This window comes from Liolophura sinensis, chromosome 4 (assembly GCF_032854445.1).
Source record: "Liolophura sinensis isolate JHLJ2023 chromosome 4, CUHK_Ljap_v2, whole genome shotgun sequence".
Lineage (NCBI taxonomy): Eukaryota > Metazoa > Mollusca > Polyplacophora > Chitonida > Chitonidae > Liolophura > Liolophura sinensis.
Window position 1 is genome coordinate 19,517,035 of NC_088298.1, and position 22,907 is coordinate 19,539,941.

General features: G+C 38.2%; 1 protein-coding gene across 10 annotated transcripts in view; it reads left to right on the forward strand.

Moving 5' to 3' along the window:
- Positions 1-22,607, forward strand: part of LOC135464794 (trafficking kinesin-binding protein 1-like) — an 82,885-nt gene extending 60,278 nt beyond the window's left edge. For 8 of the 10 annotated variants that reach the window (XM_064742344.1, XM_064742345.1, XM_064742341.1 and 5 more), the window contains 14 exons: positions 4,782-4,858; positions 5,418-5,534; positions 6,108-6,211; positions 6,702-6,792; positions 7,245-7,323; positions 8,136-8,266; positions 8,624-8,698; positions 9,210-9,427; positions 11,873-12,094; positions 13,540-13,722; positions 14,893-15,059; positions 15,992-16,138; positions 18,305-18,413; positions 19,243-22,607. In XM_064742344.1, coding sequence (XP_064598414.1) covers positions 4,782-4,858; positions 5,418-5,534; positions 6,108-6,211; positions 6,702-6,792; positions 7,245-7,323; positions 8,136-8,266; positions 8,624-8,698; positions 9,210-9,427; positions 11,873-12,094; positions 13,540-13,722; positions 14,893-15,059; positions 15,992-16,138; positions 18,305-18,413; positions 19,243-19,882 — 2,360 coding nt within the window. In that variant the 3' untranslated portion in view covers positions 19,883-22,607. Of the gene's footprint in view, positions 1-1,447; positions 1,944-4,781; positions 4,859-5,417; positions 5,535-6,107; positions 6,212-6,701; positions 6,793-7,244; positions 7,324-8,135; positions 8,267-8,623; positions 8,699-9,209; positions 9,428-11,872; positions 12,095-13,539; positions 13,723-14,892; positions 15,060-15,991; positions 16,139-18,304; positions 18,414-19,242 lie in introns of those variants that run through there. The other 2 variants (XM_064742348.1, XM_064742343.1) reach the window with 2 other exon arrangements.
- Positions 22,608-22,907: the final 300 nt, after the last annotated feature.

Here is a 22,907-nt window from a genome sequence, read left to right on the forward strand (position 1 = left end):
TACAGGTGTACAGTGGGCTCCTAGAAAATCACAAGTAACAGACACATTTCTCCTGAGGATGACCTATAGATGTATATACAGGTGTACAGTGGGCTTCCAGAAAATGCTAAGTAACAGACACATTTTTCCTGACGTTGGCCTATAGATGTATATACAGGTGTACAGTGGGCTCATGGACTTCATCAAATCAAATTGAAATTTGTTGACTTTACTTTGCGTTGTTATTATACTAATCTGCAGCTAAGTGGATCCACGAGATAAAACATTAATGGGCGACAGGACGGAACAAAAAGAGCACATACTGTATATCTTCAACCTTTTCAACCACTGTTTTCAGTGGAGTGGAGTTTATAAATTAATGATTTGTTTGTGTCACAAAAGATACAAATGTCATAAAACTGTCCAAATTATTTCCCTACACCATGTAGTTCTCTAAGAATGTTTCATTCTAATGATCGCATAGATGGATGAATTGAAAAGAAGTTTTTCAAGATCCCCATATAAATGATTCCTGAATTTAAATTCGGCCAGAGACTCTGGTTTGTCATTCATTTTGAAAGCAGTTAGCTGCAGAGTGATTTATGGATAGATTTGTGATGGAGATTTTGTATAAGAGGACTGTTTGACTCACTGTATTTACCGTCAAAACAGCTTTAAGTGAACATAGCTTATGCTTATGACAACAACTCTTGTACGAAAACATCCTGGTATGCAGGTTTGTGACTGGAATATTGAATGGTGTTGGATTTGAATGCTCATAGATGTGTACCTACTCCTGCAGTTTAGAGTCTTAGCTATCCAATCCCGGGTGTAAAAGTGCTGGCCTTGATATCACTATCTTAGTAATCCAACCGACCTATGTGTGGCGGACGTGTGGTCACGCACGAAAGGCGTTTTACGGAGTGTAAACAGCTATTCAGCGGCTGTGTTAGTAAACAGGGGTGTAGACATTTAGTGCAGCATAGTCATAGGTGGCACTGCTGTATGCATGTAGAGGAGACTTCATAGCAGTGCATCCACAAGATATGCTCAGATTGCAGTGTTTGTCCAGTATTTTAGACTTCATAGCAGTGCATCCACAAGTTGTGCTCAGATTGCAGTGTCTGTCCAGTATTTTAGACTTCGTAGCAGTGCGTCCACAAGATGTGCTCAGATTGCAGTGTTTGTCCAGTATTTTAGACTTCGTAGCAGTGTGTCCACAAGATGTGCTCAGATTGCAGTGTTTGTCCGGTACTATAGACTTCATAGCAGTCCATATCCACAAGATGTGCTCAGATTGCAGTGTTTGTCCAGTATTTTAGACTTTGTAGCAGTGCGTCCACAAGATGTGCTCAGATTGCAGTGTTTGTCCAGTATTTTAGACTTCGTAGCAGTGCGTCCACAAGATGTGCTCAGATTGCAGTGTTTGTCCAGTATTTTAGACTTCGTAGCAGTGCGTCAGCAAGATGTGCTCAGATTGCAGTGTTTATCCAGTATTTTAGACTTTGTAGCAGTGCGTCCACAAGATATGCTCAGATTGCAGTGTTTGTCCAGTATTTTAGACTTTGTAGCAGTGCGTCCACAAGATGTGCTCAGATTGCAGTGTTTGTCCAGTGTTTTAGAGCAGTACGTCCACAAGATGTGCTCAGATTGCAGTGTTTGTCTGGTACTATAGACTTCATAGCAGTCCATATCCACAAGATGTGCTCAGATTGCAGTGTTTGTCCAGTATTTTAGACTTTGTAGCAGTGCGTCAGCAAGATGTGCTCAGATTGCAGTGTTTGTCCAGTATTTTAGACTTTGTAGCAGTGCGTCCACAAAATGTGCTCAGATTGCAGTGTTTGTCCGGTACTTTAGACTTCATAGCAGTGCATCCACAAGATGTGCTCAGATTGCAGTGTTTGTCCAGTATTTTAAATGCTGCATTATGGATACCTGTGTCAAAATGGCATTCTTGGAGAAAGGTAAATAGATATACTTAATACATTACCTGTGATATGTATACTACCTATAATACTTTTATATTACCTGTATTTGTAGATAGTCAGTTGGGAAGCCTATATGTAAGTCCGGTCAGCATAAGGCACAGTGTTGTGCTTCTTAGTCCAACATTAGTATAAGAGGAACATGGAAGTACATGTAATACCTTGTTTTGATTGGATGAAATTTCTTACACCACATTTGTCATTTGTTACTTTGAGTTAACACTATGTTATATTTGTGGAAATAATTCTGGTATATTACTAAATTGGGGTTTGTAAATGCTCATTAATTTATTTTCACATGTTTGATGACATTTTTGTTTTGTTTTTTTTTTTTTTTTGATTGGTGTTTTACGCCGTACTCAAGAATATTTCACTTATACGACGGCGGCCAGCATTATGGTGGGTGGAAACCGGGCGGAGCCCGGGGGAAACCCACGACCATCTGCAGGTTGCTGATGACAGTTGGCTAGGTTTATAGTTGGAGGACGTTTTCAAACTGAGAGGGAGAGAAGTTGCAGTGTGTTAACATTAACCTCTACAGGAGTTATCAGTAATTATATGCCCATGTAATTACCTCAATTTATTTTGCTCTTTGCTTTGTTACTTCACAGTTAGAGTTCATAGCAACATGCAATATCTTTCATGCATGGATAATAGCATATAACATTGAAGCTACAACTGTTTGATCATGGCTGTAATGAGACCTACAGCTCTCTTGTTCCTACCTAAGTTGACGTTAAGGGGAAAGAAAACCTAGACATGAACAAAATATATATTTAAAAAAAAAACTAAAAATGTTAGACTTTCTTCACTTAATTAAATGCAATCATGTGAAGATTTTAAGATCATCTTTACGGAATGCATTGATAATCTATGTCTCATAACTTTTCTATGTTTCTGTGTTCACATTATGACTTAAAAATTCGATCGCAAAAGAGAATTTTGCCTCGCTCAATGCTTATCACTCATCACTGAGAGGTTTATGGCGCTAGGAAACTGGACTGGTCGTCCCAATTTCCGCATAATGTGACAGGGTGAGGTGTCACATCTGATGTCTTCGGCATGATACTTCAGTGGCGGCATGGACTCGCAGTGTATGTTCACGCACCTGATGACTCCTTCTCATCATATTACTGAAAAATTTGCTAAGTGCAACGTAAAACCCTAAGGATTCCGTATAATTTTATGTTATTTTTCCGTCTGTGAAGATGATTGCGATGATATAGCGTCTGGTTCGTATGTCATGATCATAATGAGGCGAATCAAACACATGTTGTCGCCATGGTGATGTTGCTACATAACCTAAGGGTGTACTCTCTCTCCCAGAGCTACCATCTTATCTCAGAGGGAAAGCCCATGAAAAATCTGATTGTCACAGATAGCAGATAGTCTTCCATGATAACATCCTGTTTTGTGCAGCCTAAACATGCGTATACATTAGTTGACTGTAGATTTTATATACAGAATTGATTGATGCATGTGGAGAATGCTAAAACCCTTGTTACTCTCTTGTTACACTCCTCTTTAGGTATCTTTCTGTCTGATATTTATCTTTTTACAATTTATCTATACCCATTTCCAGTGAACATGTTATCAGAGCTAATGTGTCCATCTAAGAGCTTCGATAAAGAAGAAAAATAAAATAGTTTTGGACTATGCGTGCATTTTTGTTGATACTGCAAATGGTGTAGCATTGAAACACTAACCTTAAAATACTTCGTTGTTTATCTGTAGGTATCTTTGTATAGTTTGCGGTTATTTTTTTTTTTATACAATATATTTGGTAATCAGTTATCAAAATTGATGTGCTTTGTTTGTTAAAGCTCCCAGCATTGTGACATGTTAATCAGCATAAGTCATGCCCTAATTCCTAGTTTTGTATATGAAAAAAAAAAAATTAGCTTCAGTTTTGTGTCTGTAAAACAAAAAAAGAAGTAAATTCCAGTATTCTTTATTGTAGCAAAACTACTGTGTGTTAGGAAAAAATGGTGCCATTTTCATGTGTTGACCTTGAATTAATACTGTTCATGACGAAAAAACAAAAAAAAAAAAAAACAACTGATGTGCACATAATTTTGTCAGGTTTTTAGATCGATAAATTAGACAGTAGAAAATAGCATGTTAACTTCAGACTCGATCATGCGTGACACTATAAAAAGTGGAAGAATAGAAGCCTCTGATGCTGACCTACATGATGAGTAAAACTCGTATAATACCAGGTCCACATTTGTGCTGATGATATGTGTCTGACTTCCCTGTAGCTTGATCAGCTAACCAATGATCACAGTGCTTTGTACTGCACTTTAAAGTTGTGTGATGTTGATTCGGTTAAGGGGGGACTACTCTGGTGTGACTGCATACTAGGTAGCAGGCCCGCACACTTGTGTGTGTGATGACACACTGTTACAGAGGTAGACCTTCTTGATTGTAAGATAATACATTCATGTTAACCCAGGAATGTGAGTTATTAGTGGCCTACCTGTAATCTGGAGAGAGATGACATATCTGTCTGTTAGGAGAGTGCCCTCCCTGTCTGTCAGTCTGTCACAGTTTTCCAGATTTGTCACAATTCATCACTTTGAATTAGAACTTTGTACATTGCTTCTCCAAGACATGGTTTCATCGATTTTGACCAAATTATCGCTATATTTATACTTACTTGTTGTGGCCATTCACATGGCTATCATTGTCTGCTCAGAGATGTATACCAAGTATACATTCATACTTGTAGTGACACATATAGTGATAGCAGTTTTTCTGCAGTGTAGAGTGCATGTTTTTCTGATATTTTATTTGTGTGCATTTTGGTGTTTACAGTCCTATGTTCGGAGCGAGTGACACAGATGACCAAGACGTTTAATGACATTGAAGCGGTGAACAGGCTGCTAGAAGAGGTCAGTACTTTAAGTTTCACCTTTACATTATTCACACACTGTTCACAAAGGCTAATACTTTCACTTTCATTTTTGTGAATTACATTACACATTTAATAGATTACTCAAAGAGGCCATTATTTTTACTTTTGAATTAATTATCATAATTTGCACTCTCCTCAAATGGGCGATTTTATTTCACTTTCATGTTTGTACAGGCATACTTTTACTGTCATATAGGGTGGAAATATCAATCTCTTGTAGCCTCTAATTTAGTCCAGGTCAAATGCTGTGCTCAAGAGTATTTCATGAAGTGATGGCAGTCAGGTCCATGGCTGGTGAAAATTAAGCAGCCTGCAGAAATCATAGGTTGCTTGGTGAGCTAACTGAACCACACAGTGGACTTTAAAGGTGCTACTTAAGACATTTATGCCTATACTGGTGTCACGTAGACTTTGTAATCCAGAGCACTACAATTGTGGTAATATTACCCATACTCCGTCTACAAGAGACTGGCATTATTCCCGAATCAAGCAAACAGAAAGTTTGAATAATGTTATATCTGCATCTGTTTTTACAGAAAGAAAGAGATCTTGAACTTGCTGCCCGAATTGGTCAAACTTTACTTGAGAAAAACAAACAGCTTTGTGGGAAGAATGAGGAGTTGGAAGAACAGCTGGCTGTCGCTAATGACAAGGTATGTTTGGAAGAACAGGTGACTGTCGCTAATGACAAGGTGTGTTTGGAAGAACAGGTGACTGTCGCTAATGACAAGGTATGTTTGGAAGAACAGGTGACTGTCGCTAATGACAAGGTATGTATGGAAGAACAGTTGAATGTCGCTAATAACAAGGTATGTTTGGAAGAACAGTTGAATGTCATTAAGGACAAGGTGTGTTGGAAGGACAGTTGAATGTCGTTAAGGAAAAGGTGTGTTTGGAAGAACAGGTGACTGTCCCTCATGACAAAGGGTATGTGCATGAATTTTCTGGGAATTTTCATAATAATGTTAGATAAGTGACACAGTTGCAAAAAAACTTTCTTGAACCAACTAAAGACAGGAAAATTATCAAGCATGATGTAATAAAAATATTAAAACCACATGGACAAGGTAAGCAGTTGTTTTATCTAATCTTTGACTAAAATTGCCAAAACTGATTGTTTTACTAATGGCAGTCAGCTGGTAGAAGGAATTTCTGCTGATTTTGATGAAAACGATTCTCTTCCTGGAATAAATACATGGTTCCCATGGCTACCATGGATGTTACAGGTCAACCAGCTGAGGCATGATATATCTATGAAGGATGAGCTTCTGCGATTCTACTGTCAGGACTTGGAGAATGCCGAGACGGAATCTTCCGATGGATCGCCGGCGTAAGTTGGATCTTTTGTCTGCCAAATGGGCCAAACACTACAAACCTTGTGTTTAAACTTCAACTTTGGCAGGAAATAATGTGTGTTCAAAATAAATGAGATTCATGTTAAATAAATAGGAGTCTGCAACATGAAGTAATAATTGTAATGCCTGCCTGATTATTTGTGCTCATGTTATGTAAATTTTACTTGTTAATAAAGTAATTTTGACTACCCTGGCCTGGTACTGTGCTGCATTCTGGGAAATATTTCAGAGCAATATGTTAATCATTTCTTGAAAAGTCTTCATCTTCACCACTATTGTTCATCAGTTACTAAGTAAAACTCATTAAACAAATTAATTATTTGACCATTTTGTAACTTTTAAACTTCCAACAAACTTGATCTTTTTTCATTAATATACTTTGTAATCATGACAGAGCCCAAAGGAGCTATCTCCCTGGTTTCTTTACTTGAGATTGTTGTGAGTTGCATCCCCTTGCTATTGCAGTAAGCCCTTCAACCTGTCCTCTGTGGACTTGGATGCCTTACAGAAGAGGGTTCTCTCCCTTGAGGAAGACAATCTGGGGTTACGATTGGAGGTAAATAACTCACACATCAGTCTTTGCTTGTACTGTCTCTTTAACATTGTCAGTATGCTGTATGCTGAGTTTTGACCTGGACTTTACTAGAGAAAGACAGATTATTTCACAAAACATGAAGGAAGAGCATATTCCATTTTCTTTCAGAATATGATCATTTTTTAATTTTCTTGACTCTGTTTTCTTGATTATAAATAGTTAAATGAAAATGGTTGAGATAGATAAATTAGCTTTGGTGGATTAAGTGCAGAAGCAGCCTTTCTTTCCACCCTCACCCCCCCCCCCCCCCTCCTCTTCAAGCTACAATAAAATCACAGTATATTTTGTGAAGTTCCAAACACATTTGGGAAATGGAGGACTTATGAGATAACCTATCATTAATACAGAATGGCGGCGAAATAAAAGTATGTGTAGTTATGAAGAAATGTCTTGAGTGACTGATTATTGTTCAGGCCATTCAGCTGAAGTCTAACACAGAAACATATGAGGAGAAGGAGCAGAAACTGGTCACAGACTGTGTGGAACAGCTGAGTAAGTACTACTTCGTTTTTTTTCATTTGCCAGCAAACTTGAGGATAGTCGTGGGTTTCCTCTGGGTTCTGCCCAGTTCCCTCTCACCGTAATAATGTAACTGAGATATTACTGACTGCGGTGTAAATCACCAATTAAATAAATAAATAAATAAATAAAATGAAGGCTGCAGAATGTAAAACTAAAAGAAGAATCACCAGTGGAGCATTGTCAGCTGTTCAGTTAATTTATTTTCAATTAATTACTTTAATTCACAGCAAGCTTCCTCTCCCACCGTATGTTGGAAGTTCCGCATCAACCTGCGGATGGTCGTGGGTTTCCGCCCAGCCCTGCCCAGTTTTCCCCCACCCTAATGCTGGCCGCCGTCGTATAAGTGAAATGTTCTTGAGTACGGCGAAAAACACCAATAAAATAAATAAATGAAATAAATAAATTAATTCATAGCAAAGCTTCCTTTGTTCTCAATGTTCTATTGAAAGGAATTAAAAAAAAAAACAAATTGTATCAACATGTTTTTGGCTTGAAACTTCACCCTTTTCCATCTCTGTTAGTTAGCGGATGGAATATTCCTCCTTAGATTGGCTAAAATTTCAAGCTGCTGTACAAATATTTAAATATTTGATAAGATTCTGTTTTGACAGAATTTATTGTAATTGTTGTGTTAATCTCGATTTGTTCTTAGGTTTTCTTGAGGCTGAAAAGACTTCAGTAAGATGTGTTGTTTTTTTTTTTATTGCATGCGGATCAAATGTGCCTTGATTTGACTGCACTGACAAGGGTAATTAGTGTTTAACGTGTTGTTGTTGTAACAGACCAGGTGCACGAACAGCTGGAGGGTTTGTCCAATGAGCTGATCAAAAAAGCTGAGGAGAACATGAGGCAGAAGGAGGAAATCACCACGCTGCTGGCACAAATTGTGGACCAACAGAAGAAGAGCAAGACGGTAAATATCAGCACTTCTGCTTCTCATCCTAATAGGCAATATCCTAATGACTAATAGGCAAAGGGAGACAACCTTTGGTGGAAATGATCTTCCTGTAATTGTTTAACACTGTACAGTATTACCATTATTTGGAATTACACTTTCTGCATAATAATGGAAAGATTCTGTGCTATGTCCAGAAATGTTAAAATACCAATAATACTTTATGTGTTATTTTAAACCACTGTCTAAGTAACATTTACAAAATCTGTTTGAAAGAACATGAAAAGAATCAGGGTTATGGAGAAAGTGAAATAAAAGAGAATCCACAAAACTTTTGTTTTGATTGATTTTATTCGTGTTTGTTTGTTGTCACAGCAAACCATAGAGAACATGGAACTGTCCAAACACCTGGAGGCCGCCCAGAGTTCTCAGAGGAGTCTGACCAGAGAGGTAAAACCTGCTAGAGATTTCAGTTGCTTCTGTATGTGTCACAAATTCAGAGGACCTGTGGATACCTAATATTTATTTATTTATTTGATTGGTGTTTTACGCTGTACTCAAGAATATTTCACTTATACGACGGCGGCCAGCATTATGGTGAGAGGAAACCGAGCAGAGCACGGGGGAAACCCACAACCATCCGCAGGTTCCTGACAGACATTCCCACTTACGGCCGGAGAGGAAGCCAGCATGAGCTGGTCTTGAACTCTCGGCGACCGCATTGGTGAGAGGCTTCTGGGTCACTAGCGCGCTAACCGACTGAGCCAGGGAGGCCCCTGGATACCTAATAATAATCTGAATGATTTCAAGAGGAGTCCCGCTAGGATACTAGTGTGGACCCCTAATAATACTTAACTTTGAAGACCTTTCTACAGAAAAAGAAAAGCTCACTTAGATTGCATTATTAACAACCTGTACTGGTACTAAAAAAATATTCAACGACTTTTTTGCCGTTTTGCAGCTTGCTGACCTCCAGGATCGTTATGATGAGCTGTTTGAACTGTTGGAGGAAGCGCAAGACGAGTTAAAACTGCTGCGCAGCAAAGACAAGCCCCGCGCTGTGCGCTCTCACTACATGTCCACGCCCTACCTCCCCACTGACTCCCTGGCTTCCGAACTTCAGTCTTCCCTCAAAGGAGAGCTTGACTTTGCTAAAGGCTTGTCTTCTCTTGACAGAAGGTAGGTGGTTTGAACTGATTTAAGATGCCTCCATTTCTGAGCCTGCCTCTGAAAAGAAATCGATTTCCGCAATGATTAGAGTGACAGCTTTGAAATTGGGATTTGTTCATGTTTGTAAGTAAAATTGTGAAGAAATCTTTAGCTTTGGCTATCGCAGTAGTGTGAAAAATATAACATCCTTCTAGGGATAAAATTTGATTATTATCCGTAGTAATAAAGCCCACCAATAAAGTATTCATGTATCAAAATTGTCAGTCAGTGGTTCTTCCCACAATCAGATCACTGTTAATGAAATCACTCTTGACTTTAGCAAGCTGTTATTTGATTTCTGTTCTCCTGGAGGACAGCACTGTTGAACAGTGAACAATTGTTAAATTCTGTGTTTGAATATATACTGTACAGCTCAGGCTTAAAGTCAAAACCAGGCAGCAGGTTAGCGCAATCCTGGAGGTGTTTTAGAGAGTTTGTAGAGCACCTGTTGAGAGCCCCAGGACAGACAGTTATCTGCAGAGTCGGTGATCCGTCTACTGTGACTGATCATACACATGTGACTGAGCATTGTTATGCCTATGCGCTGGCTGTGGAGAATTGCCGACAGAAAATTTAGTTCTTCATTAAAATAATTTAAAAGAATTTTTTAAAGACAAACACCATACGTGAAACTGAAGTAAAATATCTGATGTGTGTCTTTTTTGATTTCAACGTGGCAATCTTCTTTTAAAGAAGTGATTTATGAGGGAGCCCATGCGAGATTCGTAATGGATCACCACGACTGCTAAAACTAGCTCATTCTTCATCTCCTTTAAAAGTGGACAAATATCATTCATTTCTGTAGGCTTTCCTAGTTGCGGGAGTCATTTGCCAGTGAAAAATTTTCTGTCACTCGGTAATTTAGCAGGCAAAATTGACACTTTGATGTGGATATGCTGTGCAACAACAACAACAATGCGATATTTTGATGCAAATTTCTTGTACAAACGTGAAAAAAGAAAAAAAATATGATACAGGACAACTTAAATTTTGTCTGTAGAATCAAACTTTGTGGAGAAGTTGTAGTTTGTACCTATACATGTTGGAAAAGCACCCATAAATGCATAAAAGAAAAGTTTTTCTCACAGAAAAAAAAGTTTTCATTTGCACCACTACATTTATTTGAATTTTTGGCTTACTGGGCACAGTGTAGCTGACCTCAAATATTTTGTTTATTGACTCTCTTTGGTTACACAATAACTTCATGGAAATAATTCCTCTCTATTAATTTATGCTTATCAATACATTATTTGAACCAACACCCAGATGAAATCAGATATCAAATTTTATTTATGAACTTGAATAAAAGTTGAAGCAAAATGTATGGGAATGTTTTATACGTATATCTATAACATATGTTTACATGTTTTTTCCTTTTGGACAGTAATGTTTTGATTATAATATGTATTATATTTGTGTAAAATGTCATCTGTCAAAACTTCTAGGGGTGGATTCGCTGTTTCTGTGTAAATCTCTCTTCTGTATGACTTCCCAGGTGGCATTTTGGTCAGCAATTACGTCTGTAGACAGTCAATAATCTTGAAAACTTTGTAAACACACCAGTCAAATAAAAAAAAAATACACAAGCCATTTCGAGTTACTGTTTGAAAACACCAATAGCTGCAGTCAGGACTAGACACGTCCGTCAGCTGGAGGTAGCGTACAGTGAAAAATCTGCAGCCCGCTGATGAGCAATTCTGTCCTGGACATACATGTCTTGGGTTTATTAATTATTTTTTAGCTCTTTCAACATGAGGCTTACGTGATCTTTACAATAATATAAATACATGATGTTATTTTAATGTATTTTTTCATAAAAACGCAACAAATGATGAGACATGACTGAAGGATCACGCAAAGTCACGGCCACACTAGACTGCTGTATGCGTGTGTTGGGGGCGATGTCCGGGGCGGGAGGCGTGCAGTATTGCATGTGCTTTAATCACAAGAAAGTTGCGTTGGTTTGCAAAGTTTATGTGATGATTTGTCGAGTTTGTATTAAAATAAATTTATATCAAAATTAATCTGCTGACTGTCAATGACTTTGACCGCATATTTACTCCCTTAATTCAATCGCTTAATCTGGTTGATGAACGGATTTTGTTTTGCTGAGGTAGGTTACGAAATAAACTTTCGGCTTGTCACGTCGAGTGTATGTTCACATAGCTGAATACATGGTGACTAAACCTTCGTTTGCCAACTATCTGGGATGTCAGGTGACGGAACTATATTCACACCTTCGATGATAATCCTGTGTGCCTCAGCAGGTCTCCATCACAGCTCAGTAGCGCGTTTGTCATGCGCCATTAGAGGGTTATTCAGTATCTTGGAGTGCGATACGAGCGGTAAACAATTGACTTTTAGCTTGAGCTGTACTGTAAGTCTGAAAATGGTAATGTTTTTTTATTGGCACAGGATGCATAATTGGAAGATCTTTGAGACGGCCAGAGCGGCGAAGCGTGCCTCTGAACGGCGAGCGACCAGTCGGAACTCTTTACTTGTTCCAGGTTCCCATAGCAGCCGAGGCTGTGAGAGTGTGGAGTCTGCTCCATCGTCTGTCCGAAGCTCCCTCTATCTCTCAGACGGAGAGTCGGCTATGAGCGATGGTTACAGTGCTGATATGGACAGCTCTCATGGGTGAGCAACTAAACCTTGTCCACATCACGCAAAGAGCACGGAATTGGTTTAGTTTTGCTTAAAATAACGCGACACCAATTTTAATTGTTTGTTTTACGAGCAGAAGAAAGCTTTTTCCTATGCATAGGAGGTTTCAAGGAAAAAAATAACATGAAACTTAAAAATCTGATTTTGGACCATCACAGCAACTTTTTTCTTTCTCTAACACATTCTTCGGATAACTTTGAAAAACACAAAGATCATGAAGTATCAAGTTTGCTCAAACTATATAAAGTGTATTTTCAGTTTTATTTTTATTCCATTTCTGGATTTTTTTTAGTGTCAGCTGGCTTGTTAAATACAAAATAATATTGGTGTCGCCTACATAAGCAAAGTAACTCCATTATTAAGCAAAGTGTATTTTTTTGTCCCGTTTTGGATGGTGTGGATTAGCTGGTTTCTTACTTCGATTTTTGAACTTTAACACTTGTACCTGTTTTATGCACTTCTATACCATACTTCTAATCACTGTGATGCTTGATTAACAAAGTTTTAAAACTCAAATTTCAATTGTATGTATGGTTGATGTGTGTTTTTGAACTGATGTAGAGACTGTTTTTGCAGTTTAGTTTGCTTTTTGGTTTGGAACGGTTGACTTGTGATAGTAATCATGTATAGATTACTCTTTTATATTAGGAATCAAGACTGTTCTGCTCTTCCTTTTAGCTCCACTCATAAACCTGGCCACTTTCATATATCAGAAATATTCAAATTACCATTTATGAGCAGAAACTGTAGAGTTTAATGTTAGATTAGGATTTTTATTTTTAAGTTGAAAAGTGTGATGATAAATTGAACTCTTCCCAAAAATATTGCAGTTACAGAATTACATAACTTATTTGAAATTCCAATCAAAATATTTATTAAGAAAACTTTTTGGTTGTAAATGATTGCAAATTATTAAATTGATCTGTAGCAATTTCATTGATTTCAAATGCATTTCTGTCTAGGCTGAAATGGTTGACGTCATGGTTTCAAAGATATCAAGATATGACTAGAGTTAGTTAGGATATCAGTGATGTAAAATTTTCCTTCTTTGGAGGATATTTTGATTAAAAAATCCTTGAATTTGGTTCCAAAGTGCCAAAAAAAAAATATTAAAAGCTGCATGAGTTTTTGAGAGATATGTGCTTTAGTTTTTGAGAGATACTTACTTTGATAGCACACATGAAATTGTCAAAATCAAATGTTTAAAAAATATTTAAAAGATGATATTAATCCAAACCGACTTTTAGCTCCACAGTTTTTGAGGACTGCGTCTTAGTGTTTAACCACACACAGTAGTTCATAACCCAACTCCTATCATTCACTATCATATCCTGTATTATCATATCGTATATTATCATATCCTGTATTTGCCCTGTATAACCCTAGCACCTAACCCTCTGCGCCACCGTTCATTTTAGTTCTGTCACTAACCTTGGCCGGCCTGGGATACCCGGCTCAAACGACCTTGAATCTGCGCTCAGGAAGCTCGCTATGCGCAGAGCAAACGAGCTCAATGAGAAAGACTTTTTCGAGCAACAAAAATTGCAGCAAGAGCTTGGTAGTCGCGAGAGAAGCTCTTCCAGCGAATCCCAAAGTTTGAGGTACTTCTGCATGCTTCTTGAGTCAACCCATGATGTGACTGCCAAGGGATATAACTCTGCTAGGAATCAATCTCATGTCATACCACAAAAGGTTTAGTTTTAATGTCCTCTTGTTTTAAAATTGGCAAGGTAAGACTGGTTAGAATCTGTTTGGATGTACCTTGTTTTGTGTCCAGATTCATCATAATTTTGGGTGTGAACGAAGTGTAACAAACTCTGGCTCTGTATTTCTGCCAGTTTCTTGCTGGGGCTCAAATTAATCCTGCCAAATGCCAAAATCTTATTTCCCAGTTTTGTCGATTCAGAAGTAACAAAACCAGTCTTCGAGGAACACTGTGTTTTCCTTGGCAGTATACTGATTGGTTATCATCTAACGACGACTCGTTTTCACAGTTCTTAAAATGTGCCCTCACTGTCCCTGGCATCAGTCGAGCATTCAAAACTGTTCAACGAATGCTTTCCTGATGTGTTTTGATGTCGTGTTCGTTGTATCTGTGTTAACAGTGAGAGGGGCTGTTTTCCTGGTGTTTGTGGTGTTGTGTAGGTGTAGGGTTTAAAAATCCCCCCACCTTCCCAATGTCAATACAGTGCAATTTTAGAAGAAAATAAGTGTTATAATACATTATTTTTGGTGCTAAAACTTACATTTTGTTAGTGAGGTATTGCTTAAAACTTCCAAACAAATTTCATTTGAACCCTCAGAAGAGAGTCCCCAAAAATTATAAGAATTGGAGACAAAGTGTTCAGATTTGTGGACTTTACACGGTCACAGGATGGGACATCATGTGGGTTTGAACTTGTGACTTTAGAGATTGGGCTGGCTGGCAGGCGTCATTGGCATGTATCACAAGTGTGAAATTGCATGGTATAAAACCCAAGTAATTTTTAGATAATATTTAGCGATAGAAAATTCGGCAAAATTGTAATCGCGATCAACAAGACTATTATGACTCACAATCATTATCCCAACCTTTCCCGAATAAGATTTTTATCCTTCTTTTAAAAAAAAAAAGCCCTTTTATGTCTAATAACTCAGACCTGATGAAATACCTTGTGTTTTGCATGCCTGATGATTTGTGCACAAAGCATGTCTTTGGAAATCTGCATGCTTATTGGCTTACATTTATCTGTGACATTATGATCTTTTAATCAATTGGTTATCTCCCTTAGGTTTGAGAGAGAGGGCGCCACCAGCATGACCCCACCATTCCAGTGCTGGACCCCGGATAGCCTGATGTCCGCAGGAAGCACCTCTGGGATATCTGGATACTCCAACATGTCTGCCAACAGCCAGTACAAGCTGCCAGAGAAACTCCAGATTGTCAAGCCAATGGAAGGTAACTTAGAGAGGTTTTAGTTTAAAATACGATGACAGATTGTGCACTGTTGCTTCGTTCTGTAATTCTTCTAATTTTGAGGACATATGGTGTGCTCCTTTTAGTCAGTATATATGTAACTGTTACAGGAGTACTCATTTGCTCTTTTCTTATATGATTAGTCCATCTATGGGACATCATATACCTATCTTAGCTTTTCAAGAGAAAATGTAATGTGAAAAATGTAATTTTTTTTTGCGTTCAGTTCTACTAATATATATCATAAAAGTTAGAATTAGAATAAAAATTAGATGTTTTATCGTTTCAATCTGACCCCCCAAAAAATGGGATATCACAAGTATAGGTCAATCTGACCCCCCAAAAAATGGGATATCACAAGTATAGGTCATACACACTGAAATCTGAATTTCTTCACGGAAATAAGCCCATGACAAGAAGCCAGTTTGAAGTAAAAACAATGCGTTCTTATAGTTCTAATTTTCAGCTCATGATGTTCTTTTGGTAATCTGAAAAAAAAGGCCTCGTCCAGGACCTCGTTAAATCCGGGGTTGTTTATGTAATGATCAAGAATTGTAGTGAAAATTGAGTTTTATGAATTAATTTGCTCGCAAAATGTACCGTAAGAATGTCCAGATGTGGTGGGATTTATGAAAAGTCTGAAATTTTGCTGTTGACTTTTAACATGATGTGACTGATGTAAAAAGGGCAACAATGACTTAGTTACAGTCACAAGCTGTGATGCATACACATTTGAAAAGTACTTGCCACAATCAAAAACAAGGAGAATTTTATCCCTAGCATCAACAACAACAACAATGCTGTCCCACCAAAGAGCTGCTTGTCTTAGCTGAAACGATAACTATAATTCTATAAATAGTACATATCTGTCCATCACGTGATTACCACGCCTTCTCACATTTTTTGATTCACAGGTTCTGTGACATTGAAGAGGTGGCAGATGTTAGCCACACCCCATATGGGCGGGATCTTTGAGGAGCGGCCAGGTGTGGTGACAAAAGGTCAGAAGAAACTGGACGTAGATGAAGAGACCTACAACCTGAGTGACCTTGAGGAAGATGGTAAGACACATACTAGTCTGTTATTCTTATCAACATTTTGTTGTGGAGTGGTTTAACTTATCTAGAGAATAAATGTAACTCAGAGAAGGTCAAGGCTTTTGTTGTGGTAGTTCTGCATTTCGACACATTGGGGATGAAGACTCAAGACAGCCGAACTAGACCGAGTGCAAGGACGACAGCGTCACTCCAGAATTTGTTTGATGGACATATATGTACGTGGAAATAATACCACAGTGAAAACCTTGACTTCCTTCTGAGATACCTTTATTCTCTACTACCTGAAACCAATCGGGGGATCCAACTGACTTAGGCTTGTTTGCCAAAGACTAAGGCATAGTACATTGTGGTATGTAAAGGGGGATTTTATGTGGTTAGCATTAGATTTATCATGTCATATATTGAGGAAGTGTACATCTGAATACTGGACTTGAACCATTCTTGTCTTAGCCTTATTTCTAGTCTGATTATTTTTATCTGTATTGAATTGTATGTAGTGAAATATCATTGGGTTCAGTATAAATCACTCTGTGACGGCAGATTCAGGGGTAGGGAAGCTTTATTAACAAAATTAACATATCTTCAAGTCTAGTTATTGCCTTACTGCATTGTGGTTATAGCATCTGCCTTTTTAGTGGGGATATAACAGATCACAACAAAGACAGCAAAACCAGAACAGTGATGACAGTGTGATAGTTGGGAAATGATCACAGCTAACCGGTGAAATCCAGTCTCCCAATGTGATAGTTGGGAAATGATCACACCTAACTGGTGAAATCCAGTCTCCCAGTGTGATAGTTGGGAAATGATCATACCTAACTGGTGAAATCCAGTCTCCCAGTGTGATAGTTGGGAAATGATCACAGCTAACTGGTGAAATCCAGTCTCCCAGTGTGATAGTAGGAAAATGGTCACACCTAACTGGTGAAATCCAGTCTCCCAGTGTGATAGTTGGGAAATGATCACAGCTAACTGGTGAAATCCAGTCTCCCAGTGTGATAGTTGGGAAATGATCATACATAACTGGTGAAATCCAGTCTCCCAGTGTGATAGTTGGGAAATGCTCACAGCTAACTGGTGAAATCCAGTCTCCCAGTGTGATAGTTGGGAAATGATCATACCTAACTGGTGAAATCCAGTCTCCCAGTGTGATAGTTGGGAAATGATCACAGATAACCGGTGAAATCCAGTCTCCCAGTGTGATAGTAGGAAAATGGTCACACCTAACTGGTGAAATCCAGTCTCCCAGTGTGATAGTTTCGAAATGGTCACACCTAACTGGTGAAATCCAGTCTCCCAGTGTGATAGTTGGGAAATGATCACAGCTAACTGGTGAAATCCAGTCTCCCAGTGTGATAGTTGGGAAATGATCATACATAACTGGTGAAATCCAGTCTCCCAGTGTGATAGTTGGGAAATGGTCACACCTAACTGGTGAAATCCAGTCTCGTTTCAGTTTACCTGAGACATGATTTTACTTTTTACTGAGACAGATGTTTATGAACTGTAGTTCACCTGAAGTTTTGCATGTAGTGTTTTGCACACACACACACCCCTATTCTCCACTGCTTAAGTAGAATTAGGTGAGAAAAAAATGCAGTAATGTTAGCTGCAGTTTATAAGACATTAGTGGTCTATAGGCCAAAATTAATTCCCAAGTGGAGTCATTCTTAAGAGTTTAAAAACCTACAATCTTGGTTCTTCCTGAGTTCTGGTCAGCCAGATATCAGTATCACAATTGGCATCATCTTGTCTGATGTCTTTAGCATAACATTCTTGTGAGGCAGCACCATGTCAGCACAGGGACTGGACTTCTGCAAAGTGACACCCGCATAAAATGGCCAATATAATGATGAAAAACAACTCTCAACCAAACAAAGAATAAAACAAATCTGTTGAATTCAAGTTATGCTAAGTAACCTAAAACTTCACCCAAAAAGGGCACTTTTCTAAACGCTATAAAAGTAGTAATTTTGAAACTGAAACTTTTTCCATTGGGGTATGGCCCTCAAAAAAACTTTCGGCAGAACTCAAAGATCGGCAGAACTCTTAGAATCTGGCAAAATGTACAACACAGTCATGGGTGAGACTTTACGTCATATACAGTTCATCCAGGATTGCATTCATGGTTACATTCTAATATCAGCTGATGTTATTGTTTGTGTTTAGATGACATGACGTCCTGTCCCAGTAAAAGGATCAACGACACTGGCTCGGTCTACACATACACCAATTCCACAGCTGCCCATTCTGTAGACAACACAGAGATGACACCTAGGTGAGTTTGGGAGAATTCTGCGCCACAACAACGTCACAATGGTCTGAAAGCAAAGATGGATAAGCAGTATTATGTATAATGTCATCAGACAGTTCGTTAGGACTTCAGTGACAGTAAACGGTCATCGATGCTTTTGTGGCATTCACCAATGTGGCTTGCACATCTGTATCTCACACAGAGAGATTTGGGAAAGTTTGATAGTTACTTGACAAAAGTTGGGGGTTTATCCTGGAACTCTACTCTGAAAACTGACTGCCTTTGCATAATGTGAAACACTCTTTGGTATGATGTCAGTCAGTCGATCAATCACTACTTAAGTATGTTATGAAAACAAAGAGGTTTTCTTTTGCACATAGTTATATAGCAAAATGCAAAGGTTTGTGAAGGATACAAAATTTGCAATGTCAGGAGAAGCAAGTTATGCAAAATGTAAAGACCTTGCATTTCACCATGATGGCACAGTAGTCTTTCATACATTGTAGTCTGTAGAGTGAGTTGTTTCTTCAAAGCCAACTCAAAATATGTTGTTGACCAAGCTATGGAAAGCCGGGGTGTGTTTGAATCCTCAAGGTTTATAGTGACCTCCATTGCCAGCATTATACATTGACTTTCTCCAATGCTATTTCTTTGAGTCCATTTCCATGCTTGCATGCTTTGAAGGTCTGCCAGAAACCTGGAGATGGGCTCCCACATGATGCTGGCCACTGTGGTATGAGTGAAATATTCTTGGGTACGATGTAAAACTCCAGTCAAGTAAATGAATAAAACTTGGGGTTTGTAAGGAGGCTGTAAAATTATCTATAACGTTCATTAAACTTTCTCTCTTCAGCGCTGCAACTGCCAGGATGTCAGCCATTCCCGGATCTGCACAATCCAATGCTCTCCGGGAGAGGCGCCCCACCAACTACACCATGTCACTAGGACTGGCAGCAATCTTAAACGAAAGAGGTCTGAACTCCAAGCCTGATCAGGGCATCGGGTTGAGGATAAACTCCGCCCCTTTGAAGCCTTTGCCAACGGACATGGCTGATTCCAGTTACGAATCCATGACAACATCCGCTACAAACTCTTGTGTCACAGCTCCAGACGAAGCGTCCAAATCTAACAGTGTGGGTGAAACGTCCATGAAACTTGCCATGAAGGAGGGCGAATCAGGGAAGAGCTTTATACAAAGACTCAAAAATAAGAGTCGAAGTTTGTACAATATTTGGAACACGAATCCAGGGCACTCAGACTTGAATGTGTCATCGTCCGTGGATGGTCCAGCACTAACCAAAGCAACGTCGGAATCAGGCATTGCTACGACGGCAACACAGTCTGGAGAAGCCTGTAAGGTCGTTAGTTCTCCGTCAGAATCTCAGGAGGGAGCTGCTGCGCGAAAACAAAACAAATCAAACGTCCTTCGAGAAAATCCTGGGATAGGCGTGTTAGGAGCTTTGACAAACTTTAGGAAAAGCGGCCTTTTGTAGCGCAGCGCAGTTTCTGCGGTTTCTGTGAGCGGACCAGGTACAGTGTGCTGGTTACAGTAGTGGAGGCCATAGCCTCATCAGAAAAGACCCGTTATGCAAATTAGTCAGCCTATCAGCCAATCAACTTTGGGCTTCAGGGATCCCCCTTGATGTGCTGTGGAGAAAAGCTTTCATTGCTGTGCTGTGTGCATTTGTAGCCTACGGACTCCCAAAATAGTTTTTTGAAACTCGATTGTACATTATCCTGTATATATACAGTCCATAATTATTACTCTGTATATAGGGACCCTTTTCTATTTAAGCAGAAAAATATGTGTAGATACAAGTGTGATTTATCATGTGCGGCACTGTGTGATATTCAGACGTAAGTGCCGGGCACTTAGTGATGTGCCAAACTACAACACAGCGTAATAATCATGTGACAGTGTACTACATAATAGGCAAGATGCTGGTTTTTCTATACCCCGATAAAGATGTCTTTTACTCCAGAAATATTTTAAATTGAAATTGACCTAGCTCAGTGTGTAAAAGTGTACCATGGCTTATATACATAGCAAATTTGCATATGCATAGCAAAATTAGAAATGTAAAAAATAGTTGCATTTTGCAGAAAGTTTTGTTTTTGCCTTTTCTGTATGATTAGCTGGGTCAGGAATTTAACATAAGTTCGACCGTTTAATCTAATAATTTAGTTTAATATTTTTCAGAAAGGTTTAAATTTTGAATACTGTCCTCTATAAATCATACAAACCAGGTAAATGACAAGTGGAGAAGTACAACTGCAAAAACTAGATGACAGTAAGTAATTTTCAAAAGGCCAAATTTTACAACAGAAATCTGCAAAGACTGAAATTATGACTGCAAAAAGATCAGGAAAATAATACATAATGATTCCAAGATCTCTTTGAAAAGAGAGAATAAATTATTGTAATGATTTAAAGTTTAAGATTTAGGCCAGTACTGTGGCCAGTACATGATGGTTCTTCATCATTTGTTTTATTTGTATTTGAGATCTTTTGAAAACTTTCGTTTTAGGTTTTTCCAATTTTCGGCATAATTCCAATCTTTGCAGATGGTTTTCCTTTTGGTGTATTCCGAATTTTATGGAATTAACTCAAACTGATCCAAGAAATTTTTGATGAAGAGGCATTTTCTATTTCCTATTTAGTTGCAAATCTTGTCATTTTTTGTAGTTTGTCATCCTCTTTGTGACACAGGGCTTTTGCCTAGTTTCTAGGACACAGCAAACCAATATTTACATGACCCTTAACTTTCAGCCTTAAATTTTAGCAGTTTTTTATGACAGCATGAAAATAATACACCATGTCACTGATATAAGTGGATCTGAATTTTGTGAAAAATCCTTTTTAAATCTTTTTTTTTTTTTTTAACAAAAAATTAACAACAACGTTGTAAAGAACTCTAGCACAAACTTTGTTATACTATGCAATTTTGTAAGATTTGCTGGTGTTTTTATTAAAGTTTATTAAGAGATTTTAAACCTCTGACTACTGCATCTATCATCTGTACAGATAGTGAAGTTCACAGTAATAGTGTGACTCCTCTCAAACACTAGTTTAATTAAAACGGAAAATATTGACTTTGAAATGTTTTAAATCCAGCTATCTCAAATCATGTAACCCTGAATTACCAGATTTACTGAATGATGTGCTATAAGAGTAGGATTTTTACCACTGATGTTGTCCGAAAGCCTTTTAAAGTATGAAAAGGAGACATATTTTTGTTGCCTTTTTTTTTTTTTTTTTTTTTTTCATGAAATCATCTGGTCACTGTGCCTTTGATATCGTTTTATGTATTTACTAGCTGAACAGGTAACCTTGAGAAAAGAGAGCCCAGAAAGTGGCATTTTCTTGAAACTCTTTGTACCAAGCCTCTCAGCATCATTTCTACTGTAGCTACCCCAATGGTGAATTGATCTGCCGACTGTTTACATTCTGTTGAAATCTTTATCATTATTTTCCATCCACTCAGAAACAACTTCCTGTTTCTCTTCATGGCAAGACTGCATCAAAAGTGCAAATTGGCTGCGTTTAAAAGTTGCTTTGAAGCCTCTCAGTGCTGATTTATCTATTTCTAGTCCTATTACTTGTTTGGTATTTTTAAGTCGCTATTGCTAGTCGTAATGAAAGGAAGGAGTTGTTTCAGCCATAAAATTAAGCCAGATTGACATCCACAAAGAACAAGTTGATGGTGATCACACTAGCAACAAATGTTGGAAGAGACACATGTGGCCACAGGTCTTAGAATGCTCAGGAAGACTGAGGTGTACACGTTTTTTTTTTCGTTTTTTTTTTTCGTATTTTCTGCAGTGGAAAAGCAAGTTTCAGTTTTAATTCTTTGGACAGGTCCAAGAACCAAGTGCCTCCTGTTAATGGTGTGAACGAATCTTTATTGGACCGTGTAGACGATGTGATTTGACGCAGACTGTAGAGGCATTTCATTCATTCGTTTAGGCAGAGATGAAGTTAGCCACCTCAGTGTAACTGTCTGATGTGACTTTATTATTATTATTATTATTATTATGAAAGAACTGGGGATATTTAGATTGTTTTATACAAAGACAAGTGTAAATAAAAGCTTCTAGCTGGGTATGTGTGTGTTTTCGCGAAGCCTGTAGATTGTAGATGTGTGTATATATACGGGAAGCTATTTCCCGCAGGATGTGTGTGTGTTTTTTTTAAAGAAATAAATTATGATGTTGACATATGATGATGTTTGTCATCTCTTTTTGTGACATCTGAGAGACATTAAGTTCTTGTATTCTCGCCCAAGACGAAATGCCAAAGCGCCCAAGATAGAATGCCATATTGTTCGAAATAGAATGTGAAAACATCCAAGATATAATGCCATGGTGTCCAAGATAGAATGTCATTGGCCCAAGAGAGAATGTCAAAGTGTCCAAGATAGAATGTTAAATCGTCAAAGATAGAATGTTCAGTCGTCCAAGATAGAATGTCATATGGTTCAATATTGAATGTCAAAGCGTCCAAGATAGAATGTCAAA